Raw genomic sequence first — 14,342 nt, forward strand, 5'->3', positions numbered from 1 at the left:
ATCTTCTTCCCTCTTCTGGTCTCCACAGATACTGCATGCACACAGTGCACACATACATGCAGGCAGAACATTTGTACACGTAAAAATAAGTCTCAATAAAAATTAAAATTGTATTTTTTATTGCTGAAAGTTTGATGTTTTAAAAAAAGAAATCTTCCATTATAAAACATATCTTGTCTAAGCTGGGCAGTGGTAGCACATGCCTTTAATCCCAGCACTCAGGAGGCAGAGGCAGGTGGATCTCTGTGTGCCTAAGGCCAGCCTGGTCTATAGAGTGAGTTCCAGGACAGCTAAGGCTACACAGAGAAACCCTGTATGTATGTATGTATGTATGTATGTATGTATGTATGTATATATATGTGTGTGTAGATAGATAAGTTTGTGTGTGTATATGTATATGTATATACATATACACACAGAGAGAGACACACACACATATTCTCTGTATACTTTGCTCTCTCATTATCTTGGGAATACGTAAAATAGTTAAATAGCTATGTTAAAGTACTTTTGTACTAAATCCTATAATTTACGATATTTTTAAATTTCTTTCTATTAGCTTCTTTGGCCTCTTGGTTACAAGTTATATTTTTTTCCTTCTTGTTTACATGGCTAAAATGTCTGTTTTCAATTTTAAAATTAATTTAGTTAGTATGCAAAAATGGGATTATATGATATTTGCATACATATGTACCTATATAAAACTGCAAAGTCCTGTTTTGCATTTCCCTCCTATTTACCCCCACACACCCCCACTTGTTCCTCTCCTCCCTCCCCAGTGTCCCCTCTTCTTCTTTCACATCATTTAGTGCTTTTATTATTTTTTGCATGTATGTTTGGTATGTGCGTGCATGTGTGTTTGTGTGTAAATGGAAACACACTGACCTATGTGCATGCATGGGTGTTCTGAAGTTGATGTTTGGTGTCTTGCTTGATAACTCTCTGCTTTTATTTATTAAGACAGGATCTCTCCAAGTTCCTGGGGCTGGCTGGTCTAGCTGGTCTAGCTGGCCAACTCGCCTCAAAGGTGCTCTGTTGGCAACATGTCTGCCTGGCTTTCCTATGGATTCAAATTCCAGTCCTCATGCTTGATGGCAAGAGCTTTATACACGGAACTGTCTCCCTAGCCATGTGTGTGTTTCTTTAAAAATCTAGATTATGCATACGAAAGGCTCATTTTAATATAATGTTCCATTGTCCCAAGAGACATAGTTTCATCCTTCTTTATGTCTGAATAAAACTCAGTGGTGGATATATGCCACCTTTCCTTCAAACACTTAACCGTTGCTGGGCATCCAAGCTGAATCTACATCTTGGTTGCTCTGAGTAGTGTAGCGATGTGTGGATATCTCTCTGGATTGATGACTTAGAGTCCTTTGGGACTCTAAGATGCAAGAGTGATATACCTGAATCTGATAGTGTTTCTAGTTTACGTTTCTTAAGGCCCCAGTACTGACTTCCATAATGGGTCCACCAGTATCCATTCCTGCTTGTGATGAATAATGACTCCTCCTCCCCTGCCTCTTCAGCCTCGTTAGTTGCCATTCGTTTTCTTAACAGTGGACAGGGCAAGATAGAATTGCAGCAAAGTTTTAATTTGAATTTTCCTGGTAGCTAAGGGCATGTGGTGATTATTTACTTAACCTAGTAGTAATGAATTGAAAGTTTTTATTAGCAAGAATTATAGATAGGACTAAGAGAAGTTGAGAAGTTCAATTATTTTTCTGAAATGGAATAAACATCCAATCAAGAAAATTCCTCTTAAAAAAAAAAAAAAAAACTTTTGGAGCCTGAAGAGGTGGATCAGCAGTTAGGGGCACTTGTTCTGTTAGAGGACCTGGCTTTGGTTTCTAGCACCGACATGGTGGCTCATAACTCCAGTCTCAGGGGATCCAATGCCCTTTGCTAGCCTCTGTGGCCATCAGGCATGCACACAGTACACCTATATACATGCAGGCAAAATACTCATATGCAATAAATTAATTAATTAACTAATTAAAAATACTTTCAAGGAGGTTGTCAAGGTGGCATAGTGGATAAAGGCATTTGTCACCAAGCCTGGCAGTCACCAGAACCACAACATAGTACATTAGAAAGGCATTTGCCACTAAACCTGGCAGTGGCAAGAACCACAAGGTAAACCGTGAAGACCCTGAGTACTGACTCTCACAAGTTGTTCTCAGTAGTTCTCTAATTTAGACACACACACATGCACACTGTGGCACCCACACCTACAGATAGCTAGAGAGAGAAAGAGGGGGTGGTGGTGGATATAAGTTTTAGAAGACCTTCAAGGAAATCAATAGGCCCTACATTCCTTCCCAAAAAGAAAATGTAAATAAGTGTAAAGGGGGCTGGAGCGACAGCCAGGAGCCGTGCTCTCAGATCTACATCGGGCAGCGTGCAAGGATCTGGGCTGGCTGGGCACTGCACCTACATGCACAGATCCACACACAGACACGTAGCAGAATAAAAATAAAATCTTTTGCTAAAAAAAGAAAATGCAAACACTGGAGGGTGGAGTGTAGTCCTGTGTTCTCACCACCACCAGAAAAGCATTCCCCTCAGAGAGACATCGAAGTGAAATTGTGGGTGTTCCTACTGTGTTCACTTGTTATTGATTTTCTTTCAGTAACCCAATTGGAGAAACAGTCCCACTAAAGAGGGGTCCTCACACTTCCCTAATGTTTGACCAGCGGTCCCGATGGGATTTTTGCTGAGTAAAGCTGCTACTCATTCACCTGCTGCGCCGATAGATCCCGAAGCAAATGATCACTTAATGCAGGGAGCTGAGAAGAGCAGGGTCGGACCAGTGACTCGGTTATTTCAAGACACCAAGAAAATAAAGTTAGAAGACATAAACCAAGAAGATGTCACAGGAAACGAAGGAACTGACCCAAGATGGAGTCCCGTGGGCTTTGTAAAGGAAAACGATGGCCTGGTAATAACAGATTTGGAATGAAGTCGCCCGGACATTTTACCAAAGAGACCAAAAGTTGCTTTTGATTAGAGGATGTGTTCAACGTTGCCATAGCCCACTAGGAAGTCTAACAAAAAGAAGGAAGGGAGGACAGGCCCTTCTGAATCCAAGGTGGATTTTAGTGGGCTCTAGCCTATCCTTGTCAAACACCACAGCAATTTTTACTAAATTTCTGGTGTTAACACACTTTACTGTAATTATGATTAACCTTTTAGCAAGTAATCCAAAGGGGTCTAAGTGAAACATGACTCCTTCACACCTCTTCCGGGGAGTTCTTTGATACATTATACTTCCGGTTTGGGAGTTTGCCTTGGAGCCTTCTCCCTTCCTACCTGTTCTGTGAAAGAGCTCTGCTGACGGCTCTCTAGGAAGGAACCAGAACTCACCTGCCTTCAGAAGCACTCCACACTGTGTGAGTCTTTTCTGACAGGCTGCCTTTATTTCAGAGTTAGGAAATAGTTCCTTCCAATTCAAATATTTTGTCTCGTGGTAACTATCACTTTATAACATCCTGTATGAGAAAAGCTAAACCTATACCTGTTGTCAAGATATCACATAGTATTCTCCCAAATAATAATGGATGTAATGAAGGCTACTTTGTATCTGGATACATGGTGACTTGAAATCATTTATACAATGCATAGGTTTCTGTTGTTGTCTGCTTGCTTGGCTCGTTGGTTTTGGTTTGATGCTGGGGAGTGAATCGAAGGCATGGAACATGCTAAACCTACAACTCTACCACTGAGTTCCACTTCGTGCTTTGAATGTGTTCTCGTATGCTAATATTTAATGACTGTATCTATTGTCTCATTGCACTATAAACTAAATAATATTAACTAAAGGATAGAGAAAAAGGCATCTCAGGATGAGAGGGGAACAATATTTTATAAAGCAGGCCAATACTAAAAAAAATGAATCTTGAGCCTAATATTAAAAAGATAATTAAATGGAATTACTTCTTTTTATCCTTCACAAAACATCCTTTTTCTCTTCTTATTTTTAATTTTATTATGTGTATAAGTGTTTTGACTGTATATACCTTTGCCCTATGTGGCTGTCTCCTGCCATGGAGGACAGAAGAGAACTTCAGATGCCCTCAGACTGGTGTTACAGTTGTGAGCTGCCATATGGGTTGATTAAACTGAGGCAAGAAGACCCATTCTGAATTCGAGTGACATCATTCTATGTGCTGGGGTCCCAGTCAGAATGAAAAGACTGTAAGAGAGGTGCTAGCATTCATTGCTTTCTGCTTCCTGACCATGAATGCAATGAGACCAGCTGCCTCTTCCTGTGTAGTACCTAATACCCTCAAACTGTAATCCCCGGGAAAAGGATTCTTGTGAATCAGGTTCCTTCTGTTAGATATTTTGTCAAAGCAACAAGCAACACAACAAATTCACCTAATCCAGAGTCATTCTTGGTGCTAGGGTTGTAACAGAACAGCCACTGCCTCCATTTCACGGTGGTGCCAGAGAGACACTGTTAGCAGCTATGTCTGATACAAGCTGTTGGTGTGCCGTGAAAAAGGAAAGCAAAGCACTGGTAGAACCATGACAGCAGCTATCACGTCCATAGCATAGCAAAAAAAAAAAAAAAAAAAAAAAAAACATAATGAAACACCAGGAAAACTGTTCCTGAGAACATTCTAGATACATAGGCCAGGGAAATCGGACCCAACAGAGGGCAGAGACTTATGACTGTAATGCCGAAGGCCCTACTAACCTGTCATCTGACCATCCCTTGTGGGTCTGTCTTGAGAACCTGACAACTCCCAGCTCTCCAAGGGCTTCAGCTCTGCTTTGTCCTGCTTGTTAACACAGGCTACTCAAATTACCGTCTGCCTGACTGTTTGCTAATCTAGATCTGCATCTACCCATCCACCCATTTGTTCTTCTGGACTAGGTCCTGCCCTTTCACCTCTGCAGCTGGACTCAACTGTACAGCTCAACTCTGAGCCCGTAGCCTGACTCTACAGCAGCAGCCACATCCTTTTCCAAAAACTTAAGCTAGTTTTGTATCTGACAGCTGTCGACTCCTTTGCCTTTCTGTCAGTTTCTAGCTTTGGACTCTCAGGTCTGTTTTTAATGACTTACAACTCCTTGTTTCTTTAACCCTTTGTAGTCATACTGTGTAATGGCTATTTCTGGTTGTCAACTTGATTATCTGGAATAAACTACAATCCAGAATTGGAAGGCTCACCTGTGATCCTGATCTTGAGGCTGGGAGATACAAGTTTCTGACCTGGATCTTGACATGGAGATCTTGAGGCATAGTGGCTATGAATCCCAGGAGACTAAGGCAAGGAGATCTCTGAGTTCAAGGTCAGCCTGGGACAAAACAAGTCCCAGATCCAGGTGTGGTGATACATACCTTTAATCTGGGCCACACCTTCTTCTGGAGACCTACATTGGACATTGGAAAAAGATTCTATTTTCTTAGCCTGCTTGCATTTACTTGCCAGCACAACTGTTAGAATCTACTAGCCTCGTGGGACTAAGCAGCTACTAGATCCTTGGACTTCCCAGTCACAGCTGCCCATTGTCGGGGAGTTGAACTACAGATTGTTAGTCATCATAACAAATTCCTTTACTATGTAAAGACTATCCGTAAGTTCTGTGACTCTAGAGAACCCTGACTAATACATTCTGTAACCTACATGTATACATATATATAGATGGATTTGCTGTATAATGTGCGTGATCTCAGCATTAATATGGTGATTAATATTGAAATGAAAGAACCTGGGCTGAGCATGGTGCTAATGCCTTTAATCCCAGCGCTTGGAAGGCAAAGGCAGGAAGACTTCTGTGAGGCCAGCCTGGTCTACATAGCGAGTTCCAGACAAGCCTGACTTACAGGGTGAAACCCTAGCTCACACACAAATAGATGTTTTAAGATGAGCAGACAGAGCTGGCCATGGTGGAGCACACCTTTAATTTCAGCATTCTGGAAGCAGGGGCAGAAGGATCTCTGTGCATTCAAGGCCAGGCTGGTCTACAAAGTGAGTTCCAGGACAGCCAAGGCTACACAGAGAAACTCTGTCTTGGGTGTGAGGGAGGGAGAGAAGGAGGAGGAGACAGAATAAAAGGCAGAAGGAGAGGAGAGTTGCCATCACCAGAGGACTATAAAGCACGCTTGAGTGTTGTTGGAGAAGCTGAAGAAGTAGAAAAAGAGGGTAACTGGCCAAAGGACAGACATCTTAGAGCAGAGAATGGAGACCTGTGAGGGAAGGTCATTTGAAGGAAATTAACAACAACAACAAAAACCTGTCCCATCTCAGATGTCAAAGAATACAAATTTAGAAGCAGACTACTAATTTAGTAGCCCTACTAAGGGCAACACTATGTGAGGCTATTTTGATAACTTGCAAAATTCCTACAATAATGAATGGAATAGTATCCCTTCCTACCCCTCATAATACCATACAGCCGAAGAGAGCCCTCATCAAAGTTGCAGTAACAGGCAGGAGTCTTGTCTGTGGTGCAGTTAGTTTATATACCCTGGAATAGCGCTGTCCACTTACTGTGTTAACAGTACCAAACCGAACACGAGTGCTTCTTACTCCAAGAGACAAGGCTGGAGGGCTTCCATTCTAACTGAAGGAGGAGAGACTGGTTTCTGCGGAAGACAGAGGGATGACCACAGATTCTTGGGGCTCTGCTCATCAAGAAGTGGGTCCGTGATCTCGGTCCTTAACTCTAGTCTGTCTTTGTTGTTCCTGAGGCCGTAAGAATGTGGTTTAAGTGCTGCTTCCAACTACCTTGAATCGAACTGCCCCAGCAGCTAAATAGCACCTGCCTGTGTGTGAACAGACCATTTTGGACTGCACAGTTTAGCCAACTCTTGCTGAAGGAAACCAGTATAGGAATCACCCAGCTCGAGAATCTCTAGGTCTTTACATATTTTGATAAGTGGACTGTGCCCTTTCCATGAATCTAGTTTTAAATGCATTGACCTGAAGCAAACAACCTTAAAAGACAAACAGGGACAGCAAAGAAATAAAGTGCTTAGTCTACTTGAGGTTTGGCCACGTTCCCTTCTGAGATGGTTTATCCAGGGGGCGGGCTTTACGGGGCGTGGCCTCCTGGGGGCCGGTCTCTATGGGCGTAGCTGGAGAGGAATCGGCAGCGACTGCGTCTTGCGACCTGAGTGCTCTAGGTTCCACGTGTGTTGATTGAGCTTTAATTTGCAGAAAAGCTGCTGCGGGCGCGACCGGAAGTGGAAGGTGGGTGAAGCCGGAAGCAGATCCAGTGAGTTCTTTGAGGGTTGTAGCAGCACAGGCTTAGCAGTAGTGGGGAGTGGGTGCTGCGGTGAGCACGCGTGCATTCCTTGGGCCCCTCCTGCTGGTACTGAAAGCTCTGCAGATTACACGTGGTGCTCCGGACACCATAATTTCATTATTAGGAACAGTTGATTTCTAATACTGCTCACGAAGAGTAAACTTGCTTAAGTCCGTAATCACTTCCAGGCTTGGATCGCATTGTTAGGGGGATAGCAAATAGTTTTAGTAAGGCCTTGTGAGGAAGGTGGGCCTGTGGTTTGGTCTTGTTTTGCTCTCTGTCAGGGAGAAGCATGTGTTGACAGTCCAGAAGTGTCTCCCAGAACATGGAAGTAAGAGCCTTCTAAGAAAAAAAAAAAAAAAAAAAAAAAAATATATATATATATATATATATATATATATATATATATATATATATAACACTAATAATGAAGATGAAAGCAGAGAGCTGGCGGTGGATTGCTCCATGGTACAGCTCAAACCTAGGCTGAACCGGTTCCTGAGTCCATCCCTTGCTCAGCAAAAGCTTTTAAAATAGAGTGTAGGTAGGTGTGTCAGCTACGTCCCAGCCCAGGCGCTGTATTGAGTAGGTGGCCAACACAAAACAAACTCCACGGGCATTTTGTGTGTGTGTGAGAGAGAGCGCTTTTGTTTTGTTTTCCTTCTGTTTTTGGCATTTTTTTAAATCTAGCCTGTCTTTTGCTTATTTTGACTTTAGTTCTCATATGCTTTTGTTTTTTAAAGGAAGAACATAAAGTTGCGTGTGAGGTGATGGGATCTGGGAAAACGGGGAGGGGAAGGATCATGATCAAAATCTATTGTATAACTTTTTTTCAACTAAAATATAAAATATGAATGTGGGGCGCTATGTAAAGTGACTTTGTAGAAGCAAAATTCTACCAGACTTTCAATAGCTGGACTGTTTGCTTTAGTCGGGAGTCAAAGAAATGGATTAGAAGACCCTGTAATCACAACTACTTCACTTCATCTCATATGCTCTTTAATTCAATTATAGGCAATAATCAGATAGAGATTAAACTACTGGTCTTAAGCGATTCAGTTAGTTGCAAAACAAGCATTAAAACGTAAAAGCAACTATTTTACCTTAATCTCTATATATGTTAAGTGTGACTATCATCACTTTAGGAGAGTATGTCACAAAGTCTTTTTCAAATCCCAACTTCAATGGACACATTCTGGTTTATTAGTATCCAAGACATCATGACCTCGAAGTTTCTCCCTGGGATCACACAGGAAGAGGATCTTTGGCCAGTGAACCTAGACAATCACTAAGCTTCAGGCTGAGTGAGAGCCTGCCTCAAAGAATATAGTGGAGAATGAGAGAGAAGAGGACTCCTGGATGTCGACCTCTGACCTGTGCATGCACAAATGTGTGCTGGCGTGCACGAGCATATGCACACACTCACACACATACACAGTGACAAAAATAAATTTAATGTTAAGTGAAAGTGTCTCAATATTCTAGTTGAAGCTAGGGCAAAAAGGGCTATTTGAACCCAGGGGTTCAAGGTCAGATGGGCAACATAGTGAAGTCTCATCTCAAGGGGTGGAAAATGATTGAAATAACAGTACCATTACACTTTCAGGAGGAAATGTCTATGTGTAAAGGTGTATACACATGAACAGAAACAAAAACAGTTGTATATACTAAAATGTTAATTGATTATCTCCAGATGGTAGGATTCTGGATTCTTTCATATTTCTGTTTTTTTTTTCTCAATGAAAATGTATTGTGAATTCAAAATAATTTATTTGGCTTTGTTATACATTACTCAATGTGTTTACTCCAGACCACTTACTTCAGTTTAGTTGAAATTATCTGAAGTTTATCTTCACTGATTTCCTTTGGTCACTCTATTAAAGAGCCACTAAGGCTAAGATTAAAAGATGAAAAAAGGCAACTGGTCTAGATCCTTTGATAAGTTTTGGATAATTACCAAATAGCTAAAGAATAGAATTTAATTTTTTTTTTTATTGAATTAACTTATCTTCTTTTGCCTTGTTTTTTTAAAAAAGCATGCTAATTCCATATTCAATGAAGAATTGCTTCCGATTACTTTGTCAGCACAAGGTCCCAACAGCTGGCTTTAAAAGCCCACCCACACATGGGCTCATTTTACAATCAATCTCCAATGATGTGTATGAAAATCTGGCTATAGAGGACTGGATTCACGACCACATACATCTTGAAGGCAAGCCAATTCTTTTCCTTTGGAGAAATTCTCCTTCTGTCGTCATCGGTAGGCATCAGAATCCATGGCAAGAATGTAACCTCCATCTGATGAGACAGGATGGAATAAAACTGGCTCGGAGGAAGAGTGGAGGAGGAACAGTGTACCACGACATGGGTAACATCAATCTCACCTTCTTTACCACCAAAACCAAGTATGACAGAATGGAAAATCTGAAACTAATCGTGAGAGCTCTGAATGCTGTCCAACCCCAGCTGGATGTACAGCCTACCAAAAAATTTGACCTGTTACTTGACGGGCAGTTTAAAATCTCAGGAACCGCATCAAAGATCGGCCGGACTGCCGCGTACCACCACTGCACCTTGTTATGCAGCACCAACAGGACAGCTCTGTCTTCCTCACTGAAGAGCCCGTATCGCGGGATAAAGAGCAACGCTACTCCCAGCATCCCTTCTGCGGTCAAAAACCTTCTGGAAAGAGATTCCACGCTGACCTGTGAAATTCTGATGAATGCTGTGGCTGCAGAGTATGCGGCGTATCATCAAATTGATAACCACGTTAACCTAATAGACCCTGCAGATGAGACGGTGTTTCCTGGGATAAACAGCAAAGTCAAGGAACTGCAAAGTTGGGAGTGGGTATACGGCAGGACGCCCAAGTTTACCGTGGACACCACGGTTCACGTGCCGAATGAGCAGGCGCATTTGGAAATCCAAGTGTTTATGGACGTAAAGAACGGTCGAATTGAAACCTGCAATATTAAGGCACCGGATCACTGGCTGCCACTGGAAATAGGTGACAAATTAAACTCAAGTTTCATTGGCAGCAAATTCTGCCCTGTTGAAACCAACCTGCTGATGAATATATTACTGAGGACAAGTCCAGACGACCATCACTTACACAGTAAATGGAACATTCTGTGTGAAAAAATCAGGGGAATAATGTGACCCCCAATAACTTTCTTTACACTGGCAGTTTCAGCGAGAAAAAATTTTAATTACAATTTATTTTATGTCTCCTTAGGAAAGAAATAGAGGTGTCAGGTTCAACCTGTTTCAGCCTTGAGGTGGCCTGTTCCTGGTTTCTACTCCTTAGCTTTGTCACAAACTTTGACTGATAATCTGTTAAGAGTTTTGGCCCTTGGAAATGAGCCTTTCAGGTCAGGGCCCTGTCTTCTTTCATTTCTCTTCTCATTAAACTTCAGAGAAGAAACTGTGTTCTTTTTCCTGAAGGCTAACTCCCTACTCGGATTTTGTCCTCTCCTGCTTGTACCATTGGGGGGTTTTGTTGTTGGTTTTTGTATTGTTTTGTTTGTAAGAAACAGGGTGTGTTGAGTTTCTATTGCTATGATAAAATACCATGACCAAAAGCAACTTGGGGAGGAAAGGGTCTATTTCATCTTATAATTCCACGTCACAGTCCATCATTGAAGGCAGTCAGAGGAATTCAAGGTAAAAACTGATGCAGAGGTCATGGAGGGAGCCTGCTTTCTTATAGCCCTCAAGGCCACCAGCCCAGGGGTGGCGCTGGGCCCTTATAACCAAAACTCAAGAAAATACACCTCGCTTGCCCACAGTCCAATCTGGGAGCCGGAGGCATTTTTCTCAATTAAGGTTCCTTCTTCCAAAATGACTGTAGCTTATGTCCAGTTGACATAAAACTAGTCAGTACATGGTCCCAACATGTAGCCCTCACCAGGGTAAAACTTACTATTTGGACCTCAGACTCAGAGATCTGCATGCTTCTGACTCCTGAGGGCTGGGATTAAAGCTGTACACCCCCACAGCCAATGATTCATAAATTTATTGCCTTACATCTGGCCTTTCTACTGGAGCTTTAACCATAGTCAGTAAGCATATCCTTTGTCCCAAACTGAGATCCCATTCTTCATATTGTTACTTTTCCAAGTTTTCACACTCCAAACTTTTTCAGCGACTATCATCTCTGTTGGCTGCTTCTTAACTGTACAACTAATCCATTTTGCTCCTACAGTACTGGGTATTTATTGAGCACACACCGTATACCAAGCACTGCTAGGCACTTGACAGTATATGAAACTGTCATGAATATCGAAGAATCTCCTGTATCAATGTATAAAGAATGCTCTCCAGTTATCTCTGGTTGGTTAATAAAAAGCGAACAGTCAGTGACTGGGCAGAGGAGATAGGAAGGCTGGACTACCGATGGAGGTGGGGGTATCCAGGGAGAAGGTCAGGAATGAGGAGGAACAGCAAAAGGAATTCTCCATGGAGGCAGACAGCTACAGCAAAGCAAACCAAGGAGAGACTAAATGGAAGTGACTTGGAGGTGGGGGGTAAGGGTGGGGAGGGGGGAAGGTGGTTGGGAAGTAGCTAAGACAACCTAGAGGGTTAGGAATATCTGCTTGGTTATTGTGCTTAAAGCCTGTTGATTAAATCAATAGGTCTCTGATTCAATTATCTGGGAGTTAGTCAGGTTAGGGAAAAAAATACCAGCTTTAAGTTTCATCCTATAGATAACTTAAGCATAAATTGAAACAGTGTTCACTAGGAGCTGGGTGTGATGGTACGCACCTGAGTCTCAGCATTCAAGGGTTGAAGCAGGAAAACTGCCATCCAGAGACCAGCCTTTGCTACAGAGTGAAAACCCAGTCTGCAAAACAAAAGTGCCTATGGGTTGGGTTACTCCCAACCTTAATGACCTACTGAAGTTCCTGAACAGTTGGTGAGGAAATGGGAAATCAGCTCCTCCAAGAAGTTTTGTTCATGGAAAATAAAAACCAGGGCAGCAGCTGCCAGGAATGAGTGTCATTGGCTCCTTATCGACTAGGTTCCAGGCTCCTGGGTCGAGGTAGGTGTGCGTGCATATGGATTGACTGAATTGTCAGAACTGTGGGAAAGGGATTTCTTCCTGGGAGACTAGTTTCTCCTCTGGCTGGTACCACGCTCCAAGTCTTCTCCCAGCACGAGATTCCTGGGGAAATGCCAATGTACTGGGAGCCATCATTGTAGCAGGTGCCTGACAGCCCCAGGAGGGGAACAAGTATTAGAGTATCCCTGGGTCCTGCCAGGACAGTTACATGAGGATAACTAGACAGGCTAAGTTGACTATGGAGCTCTGTGACGTTGGTGTCTGAAAGTCAGAGAACATCTCCTAAAGGCTACCATTTTTTGTTGTGTTTGGGGGTAGAGTATCATCCAGTCCTGATTGGCTTCAAGCTCTATATAGTCTAGAATGACTCTGAACTCAGGATCCACCAGTCTCTACTTCCCTGGTGCTGGATTACCACCATGCCCCATCAAACCTGGCTGACAACTATTTTAATTGAAACCACTGTGCTTGTTTGAGTTGTCAGACATGGAAGCCAGGACCTGGCACACACCAGGTATGTGCTGTACTCCGAGCTACAACTTCAGCAACACGTACTTTTTTTTTTTTTCCTTCTCATGATCAGGCCCTCAGCCCACACATCTCTTACAAGCACTGTAATCTATGATTTCCACTTGGGAACACTAAATTCCCAGGAGCAAGGCTGTCGTCTGGGTTTTCCCGTACCAGCTGTGCAGCACTTGCTGAACTACTCTCCAACAACCCGAAGGAAGCTCGGAAAACCTTCCAGCTAACTTCGTGACTTAAAAGGAAACACTGTAAATCTGCTGAACAGCATATTTACAGATGAGTTGATCCAGAAATTAGTAGAAATGTAAACATTTATTGTTAAATTCATATATTATAAAAATATGTTCGGAGTAGATAAAAAGGAGAAGCAAACTCACTATTTGCTTACTACGGTTTGAATGTGTTCCCAGAAGTTCATGAGTTAGAATCTTGGTCCCTAGTTCAGCAGTGTTGAGAGGGGGAAACCTCTGAGGTGTCAGGCTCTGACTCACAAGCCCGCTCCATTTTTTGGCATTGTGCCATGTGGGATGCAGAAGGAAGATCCTCTCCAAATACCAAAGCCCAAACCTCTATCCTTTACACATTATCCAGTGTGTGATGTTCAGTTCTAGCAACAGAAAATGGGCTCAAGTCACCTACAGCAGAAACGTACACTTAGGTCATTACACATCATATTTTTTTCGTGTGTTTGTTGTGAAAAATGTCCACTGTCGTTTCATGACACGGTCTCAGGTCTAAGTCACAATATCCAAGAGAAAAACGACCCTATAAAGAAAAGAAGAGCGCTGTTAAAAGTGATTCACACGGGAAGCCAAGCATGATGTTCCAACTAGAGTGCCAGCCTCTCTGCAGGCTAAGAGCCCAGGAGTCCATCAGAACAAGCAAGAAAGCAAACAGTGCTCACATGGAGTCACAAAGCTGTATCAGAAACAGTGCTCACACGGAATCATAAAGTCATAGCCTACCTGTGGTCTCTTAAAATAATCAAGGCCCCTTCCAATTTTAATCATCCATCCATTGTTGAACCTGTTGAAATTAGTGTACAGTATTACGTTCAAGCTATTTGAGTCAGACAGTTTTTAAAGCCAGAGTTGGTTAAGAATCAACAAGATCTCCCCCTAAACAAAGAAAAGCATGAGTTGAATCAAACTGGGGTTAGTCCAGAGCTTCGTCTAAGAAAAACAAAAGGAACACGGAACACCATCAGCTAACCAGACTAAGTGAGAAAGAACTTGACCAGTAAACGGAAAGCCACTTTTGAATTTCAGCTTACCCAAGCTCTTCTCTGCTAACAAGTGATTTGCAAAGTACTTTCAGGAAGAGTGTGGTAACCTTACAAAGTGATGGCTATTCTGGTTTTCAACTTGATAACATCTGGAATTAACTAAAGCGGAAATGGCTGTGCACACCTGTAAGGGATTTTTTTTTCTTTAATTAAACTATTTGACATTCGAAGACTCACTTCTTTTTTTTTTCATATGTTTATTTTTTT

At 42.3% G+C, this 14,342-nt stretch overlaps 2 protein-coding genes across 2 annotated transcripts in view; one reads left to right on the forward strand and one right to left on the reverse strand.

Moving 5' to 3' along the window:
* The first annotated feature begins 7,089 nt into the window (after positions 1–7,089).
* Positions 7,090–10,788, forward strand: Lipt1 (lipoyltransferase 1). Its single transcript, XM_028775381.1, has 2 exons — positions 7,090–7,205; positions 9,297–10,788. The coding sequence occupies exon 2, from the start codon at positions 9,298–9,300 to the stop codon at positions 10,417–10,419; it is 1,122 nt and encodes a 373-aa protein (XP_028631214.1). The 5' UTR covers positions 7,090–7,205; position 9,297; the 3' UTR covers positions 10,420–10,788.
* Positions 10,789–13,143: 2,355 nt separating this feature from the next.
* The window catches only part of Mitd1 (microtubule interacting and trafficking domain containing 1), an 11,555-nt gene continuing 10,356 nt past the window's right edge, over positions 13,144–14,342 (reverse strand). Inside the window, exons 6-7 of the mRNA XM_028775382.1 lie at positions 13,816–13,876; positions 13,144–13,615 (exon numbers count right to left, since the gene is read on the reverse strand). Coding sequence (XP_028631215.1) covers positions 13,520–13,615; positions 13,816–13,876 — 157 coding nt within the window. The 3' untranslated portion in view covers positions 13,144–13,519. The remainder of the gene's footprint in view (positions 13,616–13,815; positions 13,877–14,342) is intronic.

This window comes from Grammomys surdaster, unplaced genomic scaffold, assembly GCF_004785775.1.
Source record: "Grammomys surdaster isolate TR1022 unplaced genomic scaffold, NIH_TR_1.0 255, whole genome shotgun sequence".
NCBI lineage: Eukaryota > Metazoa > Chordata > Mammalia > Rodentia > Muridae > Grammomys > Grammomys surdaster.

Coding starts and splice junctions, on each gene's coding strand:
- Lipt1 (XM_028775381.1), top strand. CDS start 9,298: ATGCTAATTCCATATTCAATGAAGAATTGCTTCCGATTACTTTGTCAG.